The sequence below is a fragment of the Cebus imitator genome, unplaced genomic scaffold, assembly GCF_001604975.1.
Source record: "Cebus imitator isolate Cc_AM_T3 unplaced genomic scaffold, Cebus_imitator-1.0 Scaffold0, whole genome shotgun sequence".
Classification (NCBI taxonomy): Eukaryota; Metazoa; Chordata; class Mammalia; order Primates; family Cebidae; genus Cebus; species Cebus imitator.
The window spans coordinates 4,198,673-4,220,052 of record NW_016107315.1 but is presented as its reverse complement, the minus strand read 5'-3'; the positions used below and the strand labels follow the sequence as shown (position 1 = coordinate 4,220,052).

At 54.6% G+C, this 21,380-nt stretch overlaps 1 protein-coding gene across 3 annotated transcripts; it reads right to left on the bottom strand.

The window, feature by feature from the left end:
* Positions 1-4,360: 4,360 nt before the first annotated feature.
* On the bottom strand, positions 4,361-20,145 carry MST1R (macrophage stimulating 1 receptor). 3 transcript variants are annotated; one of them, XM_017500269.2, is made up of 20 exons: positions 18,620-20,145; positions 15,333-15,521; positions 15,125-15,253; positions 14,777-14,947; positions 13,993-14,153; positions 13,461-13,626; positions 13,216-13,352; positions 12,661-12,822; positions 12,472-12,565; positions 12,133-12,345; positions 11,899-12,045; positions 11,653-11,818; positions 11,383-11,484; positions 11,103-11,309; positions 8,206-8,286; positions 7,851-8,032; positions 7,648-7,757; positions 7,235-7,400; positions 6,676-6,812; positions 4,361-4,937 (listed from the first exon to the last, which is right to left on the bottom strand). In XM_017500269.2, exons 1-20 carry the CDS (start codon positions 19,844-19,846, stop codon positions 4,679-4,681), a joined length of 4,206 nt encoding a protein of 1,401 aa, XP_017355758.1. In that variant the 5' UTR covers positions 19,847-20,145; the 3' UTR covers positions 4,361-4,678. The 3 variants fall into 3 exon arrangements, with proteins under 3 accessions (XP_017355758.1, XP_017355826.1, XP_017355976.1); XM_017500337.2 differs by having other exon boundaries at positions 12,133-12,342; XM_017500487.2 differs by lacking the exons at positions 13,216-13,352; positions 13,461-13,626.
* Between the last annotated feature and the right edge of the window lie 1,235 nt (positions 20,146-21,380).

Genomic DNA, 21,380 nt, shown 5'->3' with positions numbered 1-21,380 from the left:
AAAAGATTCCTTTTCCCCTTTGAAGAGGAGACTTCCTGGCTTGGAGGGACATGTCAGCAGGACTGATGCTTAGCTGGAGTTGCCACTGCCATGAAGCCCAGAGGTGGAGCTGACTCCTTTGGGGCCTCTGATTCTCCATGGTCCAGGCTGCAATGTCCCAGGAGGGACTTCTGGCATGAGGCAGGGATCACTGGCTTCAAAGATGATTGAATCCCATGATCTTGACCACCTGTTTCTTGAAGCCCTGCCTTCCCTAATGCATCTCTAGATCCCAAATGCCCAGAGCAAGACTGGCTATAAGAGGATGCAGGTGGTTGGCCAGGCACGGTGGCTCACGCCTGTAATTCCAGCACTTTGGGAGGCCAAGGTGGGTGGATCACATGATACCAGGGGTCCAAGACCAGCCTGGCCAACAAGATGAAACTCCATCTCTACTAAAAATAAAAAAATTAACCGGGCATGGTGGTGCATGCCTGTAATCCCAGCTACTCAGGAGGCTGAGGCAGGAGAATTGCTTGAACCCAGGAGCCGGAGGTTGCAGTGAGCCGAGATCACCCACTGCTCTCCATCCTGGGTGACGCAGTGAGACTCTGTCTTAGAAAAAAAAAAAAAAAGGCTGGGCATGGTGGCTCCAGATTACACCTGTAATCCCAGCAGTTTGGGAGGCTGAGGCAGGGGGATCACGAGGTCAAAAGATCGAGACCATCCTGGCCAACATGGTGAAACCCTGGCTCTATTAGAAATACAAAAAAAATTAGTTGGGCATGGTGACACAGACCTGTAGTCCCAGCTACTTGGGAGGCTGAAGCAGAAGTATCACTTGAACCCGGGAGACAGAGGTTGCAGTTAGCTGAGATCGAGCCACTGTACTCCAGCCTGGTGACAGCTAGACTCTGTCTCAAAAAAAAAAAAAAAAAAAAAAAAAAGAGTAGTATGCAGGTGGTTAAACGAACCTGAAAGGAAGGTGGTGAGACAGTGAAGATGCCCCTGGCACTGGGAGTCTCTGGTGCTTGCTGGTCCCTCTGCTTCAGCATGTGCTGAGCCTTAACAAGAAATCAGCAACTTCCCTCAGTTCCTGTCACCTGAGCTCAAAATAGGAACCACCACGGGCCTGGCCCTTGAGCTCCAACAGAGCAACAGTAAGACTGGGTTTGAAATGGGGCTGTATCTGGAGCCCACAGGTGTGACCCCAATATAGTTTGGATATTTGTCCCCACCCCAATCTCATGCTGAACTGCAATCCCCAATGCTGGAGGTGGGGTCTAATGGGAGGTGTTTGGATGATGGAGGTGGACCCCTCATGGCTTGGTGCTGTCTTCATAACAGTGAGTTATTTTGAGATCTGGTCATTTAAAAGTATGTGGCACCTCCCTGCTACTCTCTCTTTCTTGATCTCTCTCTCTCTCTCGGTCCTCCTTCTACCATGTGAAGTGCCTGCTACCGCTTTGCCTTCTGCCATGATTGTAAGTTTCCTGAGGCCTCCCCAGAAGCAGATGCTGGCACAATGCTTCCTGTACAGCCTGCAGAACTGGAAGCCAATTAAACCTCCTAAAAATCACCTACTCTCACCGGGCGTGGTGGCTCACGCCTGTAATCCCAGCACTTTGGGAGGCCAAGGCAGGAGGATCACCTGAGGTTGGGAGTTTAAGACCAGCCTAACCAACATGGTGAAACCCCATCTAAAAAAAAATCACACACACACACACACACACACACACACACACACACAATCACCTAATCTCAGGTATTTCTTTTAGCAACCCAAGAACAACCTGATACAGACCCCCAGAGAGCCTTTGGATCCCTCAGAACATTTCCTGAAAGGCTGGGGCTGAGGCCGAAACATAAAGGAAATCTCAGGCCAGATTCATGGTACCCCATCAAAGCAGGTCAGTCTGCCCATGCATGCCCTCCAGGCTCCAGAGGACAGTGACACCAATGGGCAGTCAGGAGGGTGTGACTCATCTGCTACCTCTTCAGCGCCAGCTCCCACTCTGGCCTGCCCCAGCCTTTATTAGCATCTGCTTGCCCCTACCTCCACTGGGCTAAGATGGAGGGAGATGAGATAAAGGAGTTGGTACCTACTCTTCATAGCTCTTGGTGGGAAGGCTGGTCTTCCGAATCCCTGGGAGAAACTTCTGACCATCCCATTCCACCCTGGTGGTAGGCCCAGGCCTCCCATGGCCACTAGCAACCCTCCCCTTGCACTGGCCACTCACCACACCTGAGCTATTGCCCAGGCCTCTCCTAGAGGAGAGGCAGCCCAGCCTTTCAGCCCTGGAGGCCACATGCTTTCTCAGCTCCTCCAGGGACCTATAACTGATCCTCTCTACCCTGTCTCCCTGGTAGCCCAGTCACTGATATGAAGCCCTAAAATAGTCCCAGCTCCTGACACTACAGATAAGGTTGGGACTATCAGGTGGCTCTGCGAATGGAGCTCAGAGCTTAGGGGGTGCAGAAATTAAGAGGTGGGTGCAGCTGTGCCACAAACAAGGACCCCAAGTGCCTAACTGGGGCCTCTCCGTGGAGAATTCTGAACCTTGGCCCAGAAGCAGGCCCAAAGTCCTACATTCTGACTGCATCTGACACCCTCTTTCCCTCTTATCTCTTTTCTCTAGGACCCTTTCCCATGCCAAGCTCCCTTCTCATCCAGAGACTGTGTTTCTCTGAATCCCTCATATGAACAGATAAGGCAGTGGTCCATGAGACTCAATGGGGAAGGAACTCCTGGGCTTAGAGATTTCGGTGACCCTTAGAACCCCAGGATGGGGTTAAAGGGGAGGACTACAAGTTGGAGGGATAAAGGCAGTCCTTTCCAACTGGGGTGGGGATGGGCTCCAAGATACCCCACTTTACCTCCCTCTCAGCCTCAGGGGCAACACAACTGTCTCCTGCACACACAGAGACAGAGTCAGTGGCCAAGCATGCGAGGCTACAACCTCCTCAGTGCCTGCTGAGGCATTAACAGTCATCCAAGGTGTGTCTCTGCCCCCCTTCAGCACACAGGTTCCTGATCTTTGGATCCCTGCACTCAAACAAGAGTCTCCTTTTAAGCCTTACCTACCTGTCCTCAGAATCCTTAGGGTCCCTAGGACTGGACCTCTCTCTGGCCTGAGGTGGCAGAATGAGCAGCGGCTGGATGGAGAAAGCTGGGCAGCTCTAGTTCCAAGGAGACTCCCACTCTTAATTAGCAGGGAGCTCTTGCTCCAAACCCAGGGTTCCATGTGTGACAGGGTACAGAGCTGCCAGGTCAGAGGGAAAGAAGCCTTCCCTCTTAAGGTGAGTTGAGGTCTCCTAACTGAAGGGATGGAAGCTATGAGCAAGGGAGAAAAAAACACTGTGATCCAGGTCCTGGGCCAGGCACCCTGGCGCCCTAACTGCCCCCTCAGCAGCGAGGAAGGGAGAAGAGGAAGGAAAAAATCTTCTCCCTCTCAGAGGAGCATGCCCCTCTAGGGGTTGTTGTGCAGTGGCCTTGACAAGCATAAATAGTCTGGGGCAGTTGGCACTTTGAAGTTGGCGCCTTGAAAGTGTGGAGCTGGGACCTTGCTGCTGGCTCATCTCTCTTAAGGCTACAAGCGGCCGGGCGCAGTGGCTCAAGCCTGTAATCCCAGCACTGTGGGAGGCCGAGGCGGGTGGATCACGAGGTCAAGAGATCAAGACCATCCTGGTCAACATGGTGAAACCCCGTCTCTACTAAAAATACAAAAAATTAGCTGGGCATGGTGGTGCGTGCCTGTAATCCCAGCGACTCAGGAGGCTGGGGCAGGAGAATTGCCTGAACCCAGGAGGCGGAGGTTGCGGTGAGCCGAGATCGCGCCATTGCACTCCAGCCTGGGTAACGAGCGAAACTCCGTCTCAAAAAAAAAAAAAAAAGGCTACAAGCACAATCAATGCTGGCAGTGTTGCAGGGATCCAAGGCTCCATGCCCCTGATGGCAGGCCCCATTCCATTCCTGATGGTGTGATGGTGGGCACTGCAGATTGAGCAGGGAGCCCTGGAGAAGTGCTAGGGCTGGGAGAAGAGGAGCAGGCAGCCTGGGCCGTGGGAGAAACCATCCTGGCCACTGCATGCTTGGGTACTCAGCTGACTTCCTTGGTTCCATCCAACAGTCTCCAGGGCCCTATGACCTGGATCTGGGCCTTGCTCATCCTCCCTGTTCTCTAGAGCCTTCCTGCTGATCCAAATCCTTTCCAGCCTCAGGGCCTTTGCACATGTGACTCTCTGCCAAAAACTCTCCTCAACACTGCTTCTGGTGGTTTTTCCCCACTTGATAAGGCCTCAGCAAAATGTCACCTCCTGGGAGGGTTCCCTTGCCTCTATTCAGCTATCTAAAGCAGCCGCCTATCATTCTTTCACACCATTTGCCACAAGTTGTGCTTTAATAGTCGTTTGTTCCTTTACTGGTGCAAGGGTCAGTGTTGGTATGGTCTCTGTTAAGTCCACTGTGCCTAGCAGGCAGGGTCCACAGCAGGAACTCCATAAATACATGTTGCAGAAGGACTGCCCTCACTGGCTAACTCTGTGGAGAGAGGGACCTAATGGGCACCATTTACCTACTGCCTCTGAAGGTTAAAAGGCAGGAACAAGGTAGAGGCCCACTGCCCTCTGGCCTGCCCTGGCCCAGAGGCAGCTTGGGGTTAGCTCAAGGCAGCTAAGCAGGTCCAGCCCAAGGACTAAGTCAAGTGGGCCGAGGAGGCTCTGAGAGGGGCCGGGGCGGCCGGTGTGCACTGCCCCGCATGGGTGAGGACTGCAGCTGTTCTGGACACACATTCATCTCATGCGAGGTGCTGGGGCCCAAGTTCACGTAGGTCGCTGGCAGGTGCACATAATGGTCCCCAAGTAGTGTGGACACTATCTGCTCCACTTTCCCCACTAGTGCTCCGAAGGTGGGTCGCACTGCTGGGTCTGCCTCCCAGCATTGCTGCATCACTTGGTACCTGTTGTGGGAAGGGGATGTCAGTGTAAGGCAACTCCCACCCAAGGATTCTGGGCCACCCACCTGTTGTTAAACCTCTGGCAAGCCACACAGGGATGAGGAAAGGTGACAGGACCTAGTGCCTAGCACTGCCCAATTAGGGGCAGCTCTTCTCATCCCTGTGATTGCTGTTCCAGTCTTGCCTCCCCACCCTGGCAGAGGTCAAACTCCCTCAGGGGTTAAGAGCTTGGGCTCCTATGCCCTGTGGTCTGGGCTATGTGATCTTGGGCAAGCCCTTAACCCCTCTGTGCCTCTGGGTCCTCCTCTGATCACAGAGCAGTAGGTACATAGGCTTATGCCTGTGAAGTGCTCAGCACAAGGCCCAGCTCATGAGGTACCATGGTCACCATTACAGTTCTTCCAGGAAGGAAGCCTGGGTCCAGCAAAGCAGGAATTTAAAATCCTGAAGCAAGAACATTTGGGATAGCACCAGTGGCACCCTGGTTCTGAAGCAGAGGTTTGCCTGCTGGGTTCTGGTGCATGCCCCATTATCTTGGGGATGTAATTCCTGCCTGAAATAATACTCTTAAGTACCCTACACACAATATTTTATATAATTCTCAGACTCGCTGAGGGTGGTACTGTTATCTCCACTTTACAGATGAGGAAATTGAGGCCCAGAGATGAGAAGGGCTGGACTGCTGAAGTGGACGCAAGGATGTGCCACCCAGATCCCCCTTTACTCTCCCAGCGGCTGGGAGTGTTGCCTGCTGATGGCTCTTGACTGAGGCCCTCTCTAGGAATTGCCCTAGGCAGAAGAGAACTGCCTCTGCCAAGCTCACATCCTCTCACCAGGGACAGTCTGTGACGAGTAACTGATTAATGCCTAGTACAAAGACCTGGCCCATTGGTCTCAATTTCAGAAAATTCTGGTGGGTCATCCTAGCTCAAGCAGTCCCTGTGTGATGGGCTGCAGTCTTTGTGACATCCGTATCACAGCCCAGTTTCTCCTGCCCAGTCCTTCTTCCCTTGCTCCCAACCTCTCAGTTAATTCCCATACATAAATCTCCAGCTGAATCTGTTTCCGGGAACCCAGTCTGGATATGGGTAGGCAGTGAATTAGAACAGTAAGAGGACCCACGGCAGGTAGGGCTGTGAGGAAGGGCTACTCACATCCTTCCTGGAGCACAGCCTGAGACAGGAGGCATCAACTACTTTTACCTATGCCCTGGTTCTCTCTGTTCTAACCAAGCAGAGCTGGCCACAGTTCAGGCATGCCTGCTGCATATGAAGCTAAACCTCAGCAGCAAACCCACCCCGTAACAACTGAGGACAACACAGCTGCCACCATCCCTCCAGGAATGGGGAACCTGAAATGACATCCAGTGAAAGAACCTGAACTGGGGATGCAGAAAAAATCTGAACAGATTGCTAATGGAGTCTTTCCTCGAGGTTAAGTGAGAGGAAAAGGTGGAAAGCAGACCCCTTTAGTGGGAGTTGAGGGAGAGAAGTGCTGGGAAAATCAAATCACTGGCCTCAACCCCAACTCTGAGCTCAGAATGCTGTTAACATGGCAACTGTGAGGTCCACCCTGCGTGGGGGTAGGACCAGTCCACAGATGAGGAAACTGAGCCCCAGCGAGGGCCCCTTTCCTGGTCAACCAGAAGTTTAGTCAGGAAGCCAGGCAGGAGCTCTCTCTCCTGTCTCTCCCATGTCTCTGGGATCCAGTTCCCTCCCCACTACCACCTCCACATACTCACAGAGAATCAGGGCAATACTCAGGCTGGGGGAGGCGCCGACCCTGGGCCAGGAAGTGGGGGAGGTCAAAAGGGTCGATGTGGGAGTATGGTGGGGCGCCCCGTGTCAGCAGTTCCCACAGCAGCACACCAAATGACCACTGTGGAAAGGGGGAAGTGAGGGGATTCAGCTCTCACTCCAAATTTGGGGGCAGGTAGGTCCCCTAGGGCTTCTACCTCCCAGAGTCCTTCAGCTGGAAATGGAAGAGCCCACCCTTCATTGAGAGCTCTTTCCTCGTCACCAGTGTCTTTCCTCTGTCTCCTCCCACTACCCTATCCTGCCCAGAGTTGGGGCTGGGCAGGCTCTGGATTATCTGTGGGGAGCCAGTCAGTTCCCAGCCTCTTCTTGCCCTGGCAGGTGTTAGATTCCATCTTATATCTGCCCAAGAGGTGGGCAGATGCGCTGTGGGGGGTCATCTACCCTGCGGACTCCCTGGGCTCAGATCATCCAGAGCTGAATGGGTAAGGCCCAGTGTTCTCGAGTGCCAAGGCCATGTGGACTATAGGGCAGGTGGGGCCTCACCACATCAGACTTGGTGGTAAATCTGTAGCTCTGCAGGCTCTCCAGCGCCATCCACTTCACAGGTAGGCGAGCATGGCGATGCTGTCGAACACTATAGTACTCCTTGTCCAGGATGTCACGGGCCAAACCAAAGTCAGCCACCTTGACTGTGAATGACTTGTCCAGCCTTGGGGGTAATGAGAGGATCACACTTAGGACTGGTCCTTCCCAGGCCCTGAAACCACCTGCTCCGGGCCCTTACAGAATTTCAAAGCCACAGTGTCCAGTCCAAGTCTGTACTAGGCAGACAAAAACAGTAAGGTGCAGAGAGGGGAGGACAAGACTGGAGTGGGCCCTTCCCTGAGGTGGCCTTAAGCACTGCACACCCTCATGCCCTGTGCCCTTGCTTCACTCCAGCTACTCTGGCCTCTCACATGCAGTTCCGCGCAGCCAGGTCCCTGTGCACAAATTTCTGCTCTGCCAGGTACTCCATGCCACGGGCTACCTGCAGGCCAAAGCTGATGAGGTCCTTCACAGTGGGGTTCTAGGGACACAGGTGGGTTGGTGGGCATGGGCACAGCAGCTCCTTCTCCAGCTGCTGCTCCAGCCCCCAACCCAGAGCCAGCCAAGCACTGACCCGCTGAGGTGAGCGGATGAACTGGAGCAGGTCACCGTGGCACATATAGGGCAGCAGCACATGGGGCAGGCCCTCAGGCGGCAACATGATACCAATGAGAGCCAGCACATTCGGGTGGTTCAGGCCACGCATGAGCAGCCCCTCTCGCAGGAAGGCCTCCACCTGCTGCACCTCTGTGATGCCTGCAGAGCAGTGCAAGTCAGGGTAGGGTGTCCCTTTACAAGGCTCAGATGGGGAAATGGGAAATAAAGTTCCCTTGCTCAGGGTCACTCAGTAAGGTGAGGGCACAGCAGAAACAAGAATCCTCCCAGGCTGGGGCTCCTGCCTCTGCCATCCCATCCACTGCCCCACTTACGACTTAGTGACTTGATGGCACATTGGATTCGATTCTGGGCCTGGTCTATGTATTCTCCATGGTAGACAACTCCAAAGTGGCCTGGTGTGAGGAGCATAATGAGTTGATGAGAGGAGCTCCAGGGCCCAAGGCTCACACCACACATTCTCATTGGCAACCAGACCTCAAAGCACCAAACTGGCCAATCTGACTTTTTTTTTTTTTTTTTTTTTTTGAGACGGAGTTTCACTCATGTTACCCAGGCTGGAGTGCAATGGCGCGATCTCGGCTCACCGCAACCTCCGCCTCCTGGGTTCAGGCAATTCTCCTGCCTCAGCCTCCTGAGTAGCTGGGATTACAGGCACGCACCACCATGCCCAGCTAATTTTTTGTATTTTTAGTAGAGACGGGTTTTCACCATGTTGACCAGGATGGTCTCGATCTCTTGACCTTGTGATCTACCCGCCTCGGCCTCCCAAAGTGCTAGGATTACAGGCTTGAGCCACCGCGCCCGGCCCCCAATCTGACATTTTAAAAAAGCAGCAGGGCTGGGCACAGTGGCTCACACCTGTAATCCCAGCACTTTGGGAGGCTAAGGTAGGTGGATCACGAGGTCAGGAGTTCGAGACCAGCCTGACCAACATGGTGAAACCCCATCTCTACTAACAATACAAAAATTAGCCAGGCATGGTGGCTCGTGCCTGTAGTTTTTGCTGCTTGGGAGGCTGAGGCAGGAGACTCGCTTGAACCCAGGAGGTGGAGATTGCAGTTAGTGGAGATTGTGCCACTGTACTCCATCCTGGGAGACAGGGTGAGACTCTGTCTTAAAAAAAAAAAAAAAAAGCAGCAGAAGCCAGGCACAGTGTCATGCACCTGTGATCCCAGCTACTCAGAAGGCTGAGGCAGGAAAATCGCTTAAACTCAGGAGTTCAAGGCCAGCCTGGGTAACATAGTGAGACCCTGTCTTTAAAAAAAAAAAGGCCAGGCACAGTGGCTCATGCCTGTAATCCTAGCACTTTGGGAGGCTGAGGTGGAAGGATTACCTGAGGTCAGGAGTTCGAGACCAGCCTCGCGAACATAGTGAAATCCTGTCTGTACTAAAAATACAAAAATTAGCCAGATGTGGTGGCAGTGGCAGGCACCTGTAATCCCAGCTATTCAGGAGGCTGAGGCAGGAGAAGCACTTGAACCCAGGAGGGGGAGGTTGCAGTGAGCCGAGATCATGCCACTGCACTCCAGCCTGGGCGATAGAGCAAGACTCCATCTCAAAAAAATAAAAAATAAATAAAATAAAACAGGTCCGGGTGCAGTGGCTTATGCCTGTAATCCTAGCACTTTGGGAGGCCAAGGTGGGCATATCCTCTGAGGTCAGGAGTTTGAGACCAGCCTGGCCAACATGATGAAAACCCATCTCGGGCCGGGCGTGGTGGCTCACACCTGTAATCCAAGCACTTTGGAGGCCAAGGCAGGCGGATCACCTGAGGTCGTGAGTTCAAGACCAGCCTGACCAACATGGTGAAACCCCGTCTTTAAAAAGAAAAAAAGGAAAAAAAAAAAAGAAAACCCATCTCTACTAAAAATTAATCGGGTGTGATGGCACACGTCTGTAATCCCAGCTACTCAGGAGGCTGAGACAGGAGAATTGCTTGAACCTGGGAGGCGGAGGTTGCAGTGAGCCAAGATCCTGCCATAGCACTCCAGCCTGGGCAACAGAACAATATTCTGTCTCAAAAATAAATAAATAAATAAATAAATAGGCTGGGCGCGGTGGCTCACGCCAATAATCCCAGCACTTTGGGAGGCCCAAGCAGGCGGATCACAAGGTCAGGAGTTTGAGACCACCCTGAATAACATGATGAAACCCCATCTCTACTGAAAATACAAAAATTAGCCGGGTATGGCGGCAGGTGCCTGTAATCCCGGCTACTTGGGGAGGCTGAGGCAGGAGAATAGCTTGAACCCCGGAGGCGGAGGTTGCAGTAAGCCAAGACTGCACTACTGTACTCCAGCCTGGCTGACAAAGACTCCATCTCAAAAAAAAAAAAAAAAGGCCAGGCACCGTAGTTTATGCCTATAATCCCAGTAGGCAGGCGAATCACAAGGTCAGGATTTCGAGACCAGCCTGGCCAACATGGTGAAACCCCATCTCTACAGAAAATACAAAAATTAGCCGGGTGTGATGGCAGGTGCCTGTAATCCCAGATAATTGGGAGGCTTAGGCAAGAGAATTGCTTGAACCTGGGAGGTGGAGGTGCAGTGAATGGAGATTGTGCCACTGCACTCCAGTCTGAGTGACAGAGCAAGACTCAGTCTAGAAAAACAAACAAACAAACAAAACAAAACAGGCTGGGTTAGGTGGCTCATGCCTGTAATCCCAGCACTTTGGGAGGCTTAGGCAGGCAGATCGCTTGAGCCCAGGAGTTCGAGGCCACCCTGGGCAACATGATTCAAGGACCAGCTCTACAGAAAACTAACAAAAAATTAGCCAGGCCTGGTGTTGCATGCTTGTAGTCCCAGGTTCTCAGGAGAGTGAGGCAGAGGATCACCTGAGCCTGGGGAGGTTGAGGCTGCAGTGAGCTATGATTGTGCCATTGCACTCCAGCCTGGGTAACAGAGTAAGACCCTGTCTCAAAAACAAAATCAAACCATAAATAAAACCAAAAACAAACAGCAGCCACATGATGGCAGAGGCTACAATCTTCCTATGCCTGACCGATCCACACCAGAACCCACCAAAGACAGAACTATTCTCATCCCCATTTTACAGATGAGCAAATGGAGACTCAAAGAGCTTAAGTGGTATACCCAAGGTCACACAGGTTGGTGAGAAGGTTAGAGCAGAATCTGGTCCAACTGTCCCTTTAGCCTATGTCATCCTGAGATTCCATCTCTGCCCCAGCCCCACCTGGCCCCCACACCTTTGCCAATGACTTGGTCACTGTGGGTGACCACCCGCTGATGGGGAACCAGCACATCCTTGACCTCAGCCAACAGTGCAGAGTCCAGGTCCTTCAGCTTGATGGACTCTTTCCGCAGTAGCGGGACACAGTATTCATCCTCACTATCAGAGAAGGATGCTCCATGGACACAAGTGGTGGAATCCAGACCATCGGTGTCAGGGACTGCTGTGGGGAGAGGGAGTGAGGAGCTTGCAGGGAGAGGGGTTGGCTTTAGCTTCTAGTGCCTCCACTATCTCACCAAGGCCACTTCTGTAGTCAGAGCCTGAAGAGAGCATAGGCAGGTATGTGGCTCCAACAGTCTGGTCCAGGGATGCCAGGTCATCCAGGTTGGGAGAAAGAACTGTGGAAAGAAAATCTCTGGTGGCCTGACTTTTCAAGCTTCTAGGGACCAACCCCTCTGGGGAGATGTGGGAGATCCCTAAGGCCTGGGCAGAGACAGGATGTAGGGACTTGAAGATGCCATTGGTTGGGAGTAGGGGCTGAGTAAAGGTAGGAGCAAATAACTCACCAAGCTGCTTCCTCCGCCACCAGTAGCTGAAGACCAGTGCAGTGGCCAGTGCAGCCACAAGCAGCAGCAAAGGCAGCAGTACACCAAGGAGCGTGCTCTGTGGGACCCCATCTGGGCCTGGCCGCACCACTCTACCCAGGATGTGACATTCACCATCCACACAGACCTGGGGGCAGGTGGCAACTCAGGCCCAGCTTGAAGGCCCTCAGCCAGTGTTTCCCAGGGAGATCCATCTGGGCTGCCTACCTGCAATGGGGCACCATCCTTGCCAAGCCGCAGAGATGGGGGCAGGGGGCAGACAACTATGTCCCCCCGGAACTCATGCTGGCAGCTCTCACCGCCAATGGTCACGTTGACACCCACACAGTCAGCCACAGCGCCCAGCCCAATATACTGCAGAGAGATTCATGAGAACTAGTCAGTAGCTTGGCCTCTACTTTCAGATCCCCAACAGTCACTGCCCCTATCCCTTACACTTACCTCAAACTTAATGGCATGCTCCTCAGGCTTCAGTGGAGCTATGTTGACACTGGGTGGATGGGGTGGGGGTAGGAAGTGAAAGCCAGGCAGTGTAAAGCCAGCAGCTCCATCTCCCCGGGCACTCAGATTCCCTATCACCCCTCCCTGGTGATCCTGGACCATATATACAGGCAGGCGGCACAGCTGCTGCTCTGGAAGCTGCCTCTCACACTGCTGGGACCAATATGAGAGTGATTAGCCAGGAACCCCACCTGTGGTTGCTCCTCTCCTCAGCTCAGCATGAGGTACAGCTCAGGGAACCCATCCAGCCTTCCTCCCTCCTGGCCAGCACTCACTCACCCTGCTCTCCGCTGCCTTATTCCCGTCATGGAATGATAGCACTAAGTGCCATGCTGAGGTTAGGTGCTGGCCACAGATGGTGATGTGGGAGTTGCTGTGGAAGAGGACAGGGCGGTAGGCTTTGGGTATTCTCCAAGGCTGGCTTTCTCATTCCCCAGAGGCCAGAGTGGGTAAAGAGGTGGTGCTTACATGTAGCCACAGTTGGGGCTGATGCTTAGCACGACAGGGTCTTCTCTGTATTGGAAGGTCCAGGAACCAGGTACCTGGGCACCCCCCACCTGCAGGCTAAGGGGGACATTGGCTGCCGCGGCCCCAGGGGGTGTGGTACATAAAAGCTGCCCCTCACTGACCCTGCAGAAACAAGGGATTGGGCTCAGAGTTGCCTCCTTTGTGATGGCCAGGCCCACTTCCTTCAGTGGCCTGTTGACCTCTCCCAGTTCGTCTGTTATCACCCCCACCTGCCCCACTCCATGGTCTGTCTGAAGATAAGGTGGTCCCAGGAAAACATTCCAAGAGGGCAAGAAGGGAACAGGTTCCCCACAGCCTTGGCTGGAGCCAATGGACTCTGTGATGGCTTCCCTCTGGACTGAAGAGGGCGGTAGTCTTTTCTCTCTGGACCTGCCCTCCATACCACACTGACCATGTAACAGAGCCCTCTTCCCTCCATCCTGACAGAATCCTCACCTGGTAAAGCTCCCCTGGATAGAACCCTGTGGCCTCCAGTGCCTGTCTGGTGGCACTTACCATTCTAGCAGACACTCCGTCCCATTGACCAACACAGCCCGGCCGGTGCCTACAGACAGACTCTGGCCTTCAAGAGTGAGACGGGTGCCCCCTGCCCGTGGGCCAAAGAGGGGTTTCACTGCTGTCAGCACTGGCTTCTAATAGGATATAGAGGTGGCTTAGGTAGAACAGGTCCTCCACTCCAAGCCCTTCCCTTCCCGTACCATGCACTGGCCAAGGGCACAGACAGGGCAAGGTGACCTCACCATGAAAGAGAAGCCTCTCAGCATGGAGCTGCCATCTACCCGGAAGTGCTTGCCTGGTGGCATGTTAGTCACGGTGAGGCTGACGTTGGTAGGCCCCTCTGCTTGGGTGTTGGAGGGCTCCAGTTCACACTCAAACTCCTCTACAAAGTCTTTCCGGGGCACTGGTCTGGGGCACCAGGGGAACCCCTGAGGTCAGCCAGGAATTACACAGGCCTACCTAGGTGCATGCCTGCCGCAAGCCACAGGGCTCCTCTGAGCTGGAGAATGGCGTTTCTCCACCCATGCCTCCCTCTAGGGAAGGAAGGTTCTGGAGGGGCAGAGATTAACCTTGGCTGGTCCATGAGTCAACAGACAGACAGTGCACATGAAAGCTCAAAAAGGGACAGAGACATCTCCCCGACACAAAGCAGCCAAAACCACTGCAGCTTCCCCTATCCCCCACTTGCCTCTGATAAGCAGAGAATAGTCTCATGGGGAAGGGGCTGCTTGGTTGTCCCCATTAGGGATAGGGAGGGGAGGGACCAGGTGGTACCTGAGTTTTGAGCTGTCCTTGGGCAGTGGCCAGCATGGACTTTGGCCCACAGTGACCTGATGGGTTCCCTCAGGCACCAGACCACCAGGGTGCAGGTAGAAGTTGGAGCCACACAGGGTCAGCCTTGTACTTCCCCTTAGAGGTCCACTGTTGGGGTGGAACTGAAATGGGGGGAACAGATAGCCTGAGTCTTTATGTGGGGTTGGGCTCTCACAGCCCCACCTGCTTCCCCAAAGCAGCTATACCCTTTGCTTGCCCTATGCTCCAGCCATTCGGAGTCACTTGCTAGTCCTCATTCGAGCACTTTCCTGCCTCCAAGTCTTTGCATATGGCATCCCCTCTGACAAGAATGCCCTCCTGCTGGGTGCGGTGGCTCATGCCTGTAATCCCAGCACTTTGGGAGGCTGAGATGGGTGGATCACAAGGTCAGGAGATCAAGACCATCCTCGCCAACATGGTGAAACCCCGTCTCTACTAAAATATAAAAATAAGCCGGGCATGGTGGTGCACACCTATAGTCCCAGCTATTTGGTAGGCTGAGGTAGGGGATTGCTTGAACCCGGGAGGCAGAGGTCGCAGTGAGCTGAGATTGTGCCACTGCAGTCCAGCCTGGCAACAGTGAGACTCTGTCTCAAAACAAAAAGAAAGAAATAAAAAAGAATGCCCTCCTTGTAGATGTGAAGAACATCCCAGACCTGAGGAAAATTGTGAACAAGACTTGCTGATCACCACCCCAGGCCCAGCTTGTCCCATTCTTACCTGTGCTCTGCCAGGGAAGCCATACCTCAGTAAGCTTAGGTGGGCAGTGGTCCTGTTGCCAGGAGCCAGGACACTCCTCCTGCCGGCCACACATGTTCCCACACCAGCCACAACCCATGAAACGCTGTGCCCTCAGGCAACGGCCACAGGTGAGGAAGTGGTGGCAGCCAGGGCCCTGGATAGGTACCTTGAAAACCTTGGGGTAGAAGACAGGTGACTCAGGGGGGCCTGGAGGGGGAGATTGGGCCCTACAGACCATCCTAGTACACTGTAGGCTAGGGTGGTAAGACCTGTATGTCAATGCCTCCGTGGAGTGGATGGAGAGTCTGTGATCCCACAACCCTGGGCCCAGGCCCTGCCCTGCCCACCTTACCTGGTCCCCAGAGGCAAAGAGTAGGTGCTTCCCAAGGCGACTGACATCCCGCTGCACGGGCTGCCCATTGTCACCCAGTGAGAAGTTGGACACATACAGCAAGTAATTGAGTGACCTGGCCAGCTCCACCTAGGACAGGTCAGATGTGAACAAAATGGGGATGGAGACAAGGACCCAGGGCCAGGGGACTGTGGGGATGAGGACCCACCTGCAGGATACGCCCATCCGTTGTGCCCATGTGTGCCACTGTGACGTTGTCAAGGCGTGTCACATACAATGCAGTGACCTGTACTGGTCCCAACAGCCCATTGAATAGGTCCACACGTGACAAGCTGCTACTGACCAGCAGAGGGTAGTGGCGGCAGCTAGTGTTGTGGCTGGGGGCCTCCGGGACAGGCTGGGAAAGGTCAGGGAATGGAAGGTGTCAGGGATCAGCTCTGTGCCCTGACCTCTGGGACCTTTGTCAATGGCCGAAGCAGCCCAACACACTCACCCCTCACCTGGCCTGACTGGAGAAGATCCTAGGCCTTCTGGTTACCATCCCCCATTCCCCCCACAGGGCTCTCAGCATAGCAAGGGCAGGGAGAAGGCCTAGGCTGGAAGGCCCGCTCCCTCTCCTCCCTGCGGCACCCTGCCATGTCCATCCTGATAGTAAGTTACCCTCATTCCATTCTCACAAGCACCCCGTACATCTTTTTGCTTTTTGAGACAGAGTCTCGCACTGTCACCCGGGCTGGAGTGGAATGGTGTGATCTCAGCTCACTGCAACTTCTGCCTCCCTGGTGAAGGTGATTCTCCTGCCTCAGCCTCCCAAGTACCTGGGATTACAGGTGCCAACCACCACGCCCAGTTATTTTTTTGTATTTTTAGTAGAGACAGGGTTTCACTATGTTGGCTAGGCTGGTCTCAAACTCCTAACATTGTGATCCACCCACCTCGGCCTTCCAAAGTGCTGGGATTACGGGTGTGAACCACAGCGCCCAGCCCACCCCGTACATCTTACAAATGAGGAAACAGGTTCAAGACGTTGGGTCTCTTGTCCAAGGTGTCATAGACCCTCAGGAGAGGAGCCAAATTGCAAGTCTCAGCTCTGCAAGAGGCCTCTCCTGCCCCCTGGTGGCTCTTCTCTGCTTCTCTGTGTGCACTTCAGCAAACTGTCTCCTCTGAGCTTGGGTTTCCCCACTTGCATAAGGGCTAAATGCTGGAGTTAATTGGCCAGCACAAGGTTGGGAACATGGTCCTTCTCCCTAGACTCCAAAGGTCTTCCTGTACCCCAGCTGCTTCCTATACCCTGTTCAGGGTACAAAAGAGATAAATCAAACCCCTACAGCTGGGGGGCCAGAACTAGGTTCTGGAAGCTAGGGGACACTAACCTCTCCCCTGCTCTTAGCATGGGGCTGCAATCATGCTCCAGGGCAGGACTGTGGAAGCTCTGGGAAACCAGGAAGCCAGGGTATGAACTCGTGGTTTTGGAGCTGAGTGCAAGGTGCAGACAGGGCTCAGTAGCCAGGCCTAGGGGCTCAGGACTCTCCCTCACCAGCCCTGAAGGCACTCCTTGAAGCAGGAGCCTCTGAAGGCTCCATCAGACCACAGAGGCTTAACCCAGTCCTGAGACCTCAGCACTGATTAGTAGACCTAGTCAAAGGCAGACGTGGAGCTGGGCCTTGAAACCCCACACACCCTGTGCCTACAGCTTGGGTGGGTAGGGACTGGGACTTTGCCCTCACTTGAGGCAGGAAATTGGCTTGGCTTGGCCTGAGCCGGAAGCCTGCCAGGTGTTTCTAGCATGATTCAGAGACAGGTGGGGCTCTGAAGAGGAACAGAGCCCTACCTTAGCCAGGCCCACACCCTAGCCTGCTTGTCCCTAGGCCCCAGGACCTTAGCTCTAGGTTCCCAGGCTTAGGTACGGCTTAGTGGCAGCAGCTAGTGTTGGGGCTGGGGGCCTCCAGGACAGGCTGGGAAAGGTCAGGCTTCCGAAAACACTTAAGTGTCCAATGTCCCATGAAGGAAGGGGCTCTAAGTCCCTCAGTCTTCTTGAGGCCAACCACATGTGGGTGCTGCCCCAGCAGCTGCATGCCCAGAGTTGTTGGGCAAACACTGTACAGGGTGGTTTACACACCTCCTGGGGTCCTGGCCAGCCTGTAGGCAGGGACCAAGATTAGTCCTCCTGGAACCTGGCTCTGCCCAGCTGTGCTGGGTGTCTTTTGACCCACTGACCACTAGCCAACCTGGGGAGAGGTTCTGACTCCCCACTGGGAAGGAAAAGGGGCCAGGCAGGCCTGCCCAAGCCCAGACAAGGAGTCTCCAAACCTAGGGCCTCTCAACCCAGATGTATTCAGCAGAGGGAAGGAGGCTGAAGACCCCCAGCCTCACATTGGGTGTAAGTTCTCCTCCCATCTTCAAGGCATCAATAGGAGCAGAAAGGAGTCTGTCGAGAATGTCACAGCAGGCCCAGGGCCACAGGATGATGGCCAGAGAATCTCAGAGCAGTAGCTGTGGGTCCCATTTCCTTAGTCCAATCTTATTCCTGTTGCCTACTCGATGGCTGGAGAGAACCTAGACAGAGTCTGCTGGAAGGAGCCCCCAGTTCAGCATGGGCTTTGAGACTTCCTGCCTGGGGCAGATCCTCAAATATGGTTAAAAAAAAAAAAAAAAAAGAGTCTGGGGTGGACCAATTCCAATCAGCCCTTCCTAGGCCTTTACTTATCCCCGGATGTTTATAGTTGCTTGCACAAGACTAGAGTGAGTCTCCCAGTACTGTCTAGAACCAAGCTGCCTTCCCATGAGAGCTGGGTACTCCCTCGATCACAGCAAACAGGTTAGTGAAGCTCAGGACATACAGGCTCCCTAACAAGCTCCCAGACTTCCAAGGCCCAGGAAGCTCCCTGGAATGTGGTGGCTGGCAGAAGGGTGGGGGTGGGTGGGTGGAGGGGTGTGGAGGAGGGGGAGATTCTCTGACAAATCCTGTCCCACCCCCTTTGGAAAGCAGAGCAAAACAAGGGAAAGTGAAACTTGGCAAGCAGCTTTGAGTCTGTGAATCTGTGAGCATCTCCCTGTGTATTTGTGCATGGTGGTGGGGGGGGGCGCTATTTTTCTGAGTGTGTCCCTGAGGATATGGGTGGCGGACAAGTAGGAGGGAATGCCCATCATCCTACCCAGCATTCAGGAGCTATGCGAACAGAGACATAGTTATGTAACCCCATCCTCACACAGCCAGGGAAGCTACCTAAAAAACCAGAGGCCATGAAGGGCAGGTAGGGGAAAGAGCAAAATGAGGCAGCAAGAAGGGCCAGCCTGGCTGGGAACCAAGACTCCAGTGTAGCTTTTGTCTGGCTGCTTTCTCACACCACCCCAACACTTAGGAACTGGGTGAGAGAGAATCCTTCTTTCCGCCCGCCCTCCCCCTCCCAGATCCCCTAAGTGATGGAAGGGAAGCAGCCTGTATTTAGCCATGTGCACACAGCTCACAAGTAAGGGCCCCTTCTTTCTGCTCACCGGATTGGGGCAAAAACTGGGCGACTGGAAGAAGTCAAGGCCTCGCCGGAGGCCTGGATAGACTGGGGATTCACAACAGCGCTCCACACCCTTATCAATTAGCGTGTCCAGCAGGTCAATGGGGAAGGCACAGACGACAGAGTTGGGGCCCACGCCAGGGCTACCATCCTTGCCAGCAACAAAGACCCCAAAGAGTACTTCCTGGCCCTCAGCGATGCTCAGTTCAGTGGCAAGTTGGCCACCCACTGGAGCAGAGTGGGCCACCCGCAGCACTGGATAGGGCCGTCTGTCCTCTGGGGCCCCCCGGCGCCTGCGTTTTGGAGCAAATTGGCAGTCAAGGACCAGCTCCCGATAGTCACCCAGCTCTGTCTCAGTGGCGCTAAGCCGTGCCAGGCGTGTGTGCAGGGCACCAGGAGCATCCGTCATGCTGGCTGGCTGCACAGTCAGGAAGTAGACGAAGGCTCCCGATTGGAAACTGTGCACATATTCAATACTGTAAGAGGCGAGATACTTAGGCAGCACTGACAACGCAGCAAAGCCCGGCGCAAATCCCGAGTAGTCAGCCTTGAGTCGCCTGATAGATACTGAGCGCGGGCTGAAGCTGGCAGCCACGGATGCATCCAGTGAGGATGCCACGTAGAAGTAGGAGGCCTGCCCTTGCTCTACCACAGTCACACGGGTGCCCAATGGGCTGGCAACACAGTCGGGGCAGTCATCGGGCCAGTTACGGTGGGCTGAGAAGAGGCAGGCTGGCGCTGCCAGATGCAGGGCTGTCCCTTGGGGCTCTAGCTCATGTAGGAAGCAGCGGCCCTGAAGGCTGGAGCCACAACTGACCAGCGCAGGCAGCACGGGCTCCAGCACCAGCACCTTTGTGTCTGTGTCACCAGGAGGGCCGTGGGGGCCTGGGCCACAGGTTGTACATGTCTGGCAGCCAGGGTCACCAGCAGGGCCCGTGACCAAGCTCTGAAGAGACTTCAGGTCAGGCCCAAGCACATGCAGGCGATTGCGTATGGCTACAAACACGGCACTCTCATTTTCACCTTCATAGGTCACCATTGCCTGTACCAGGCCTCCGGCGGAGAAGCTGGGCACCACATACTTCACGTCAAAGTCGCGGGAGGCTGCGTAGGAGGTGCGTGGGCACTGCCAGTCCTCGCCAGCCGCGGGATTGGCGGGCAGCAGCAGCAGCAACAGGAAGGACTGAGGCAGTGGCGGGAGGAGCTCCATTGAGGCGAGCTGGGACCTAGGGGATCCCTATGGGCCTGGGCCTGGCTGGGGGCCGACTCGAGGTCTGGGCTGGGCCAACGTTAAGCCGCGGTCCCGACAGCCCCAAGATAGCCAACCCCCGCCCCAGGTTCCTGTGAAACCCAAATCCCTTCCCGGCCCTTGGGTCCGAGCACCTGACGCCTATGGACGCACGGACAGCAATGCCCCAGCCTCCTCACCTGCCGCGCCAGCCGCCGCTGCACTGTGGCGCTTAGCGTTCAGCCGACTCGTGGGCGCCGGGGCTGGGCGGGCGGGGCCGGGGCCTCGAGGAGGCGTGACCTAGCTCGGGTCCTCCTCTCATCCAACTCTTCCGGCCCTTGGAAGCCTGGCTCCTGCACCTTCTCTTGGCGTCTTGGCGCCTTTTTCTCAGCGGCCTGTGGGTGGATGTGCGTGGTGTGGCCTGGAGAGAAGTGAGCCAGTCTGAGCCGTCCCATCCCATCCCCCTACTACCGACTGGGTCGCAGTGAGAAGAGGGCAGGACACTCAGATCTTTGCTTGCGGTGGAACTAGTTTGCACTTAGCAGCAACACCCTCAGAGGCTGGTTCCCAGAGGCGACCTGGAAGCCCCACCATGTGCAGAACAGAGACCAGGATTGTGTAGAAGACCAGAGGGGAGACGTAGGGCGCTTCCCAAGAGATGTTATGGGGTGCCACCCTTTGTGGGAAAGGACTGTTCTTTTTTTTATTTTTTATTTTTGAGGAGTCTCGCTCTGTTGCCCGGGCTGGAGTGCAATCGCACCATCTCCGCTCACTGCAACCTCTGTCTCCCAGGTTCAAGGAGTCTCCTGTCTCAATCTCTGGAGTAGCTGGGATTACAGGTGCACACCACCACACCCGGCTAATTTTGTATTTTTAGTAGAGACGGGGTTTCACCATGTTGGCCAGGTTGGTATCGAACTCCTGACCTCAAGTGATCCACCCATCTCAGCCTCCCAAAGTTCTGGGATTACAGGTGTGAGCCACCTCACCCGGCTGGGACCATTCTTCCATGTGCTTCTCCTGTGCTATTAGCGACAAGATGGTGTTAGAGGAAGGTGGTCCTGCTCTCTCAGAGCCATAAGGGGCTTAGGATGGGATCTGGCCTTGCTGACTGCACTTAAGAGTCAGAGAGACACATAAGTGGAGGCCCAACCCTAGTTCTGGTCCCTCTTCTGCAGCCTCAGTATATGGAAGCTGTATGATGGGGTTACAACCCACAATATGGGCCTTGGGAAGGACTCCTCCTTACTTCCTGGCTATCAGGGAGGCCTAGTACCCCCTGACATGGAGGAATCATGGGATTTGGCTCTCAGGACACTTCCAACCTGCTCTGTAGGCCTTGCTGGACCTTATTCTCTGCAATGAGAATGTAGTTCTGGGCTGCGTACCATGGCTGATGCCTGTAATCCTAGAACTTCTTTGAGAGGCCAAGGCAGGAGGATGGCTTAAAGCTGGGAGTTCAAGACCAACCTGGGCAACACAACAAAATTCAACAAAACAAAAAAACTGTAAAAAA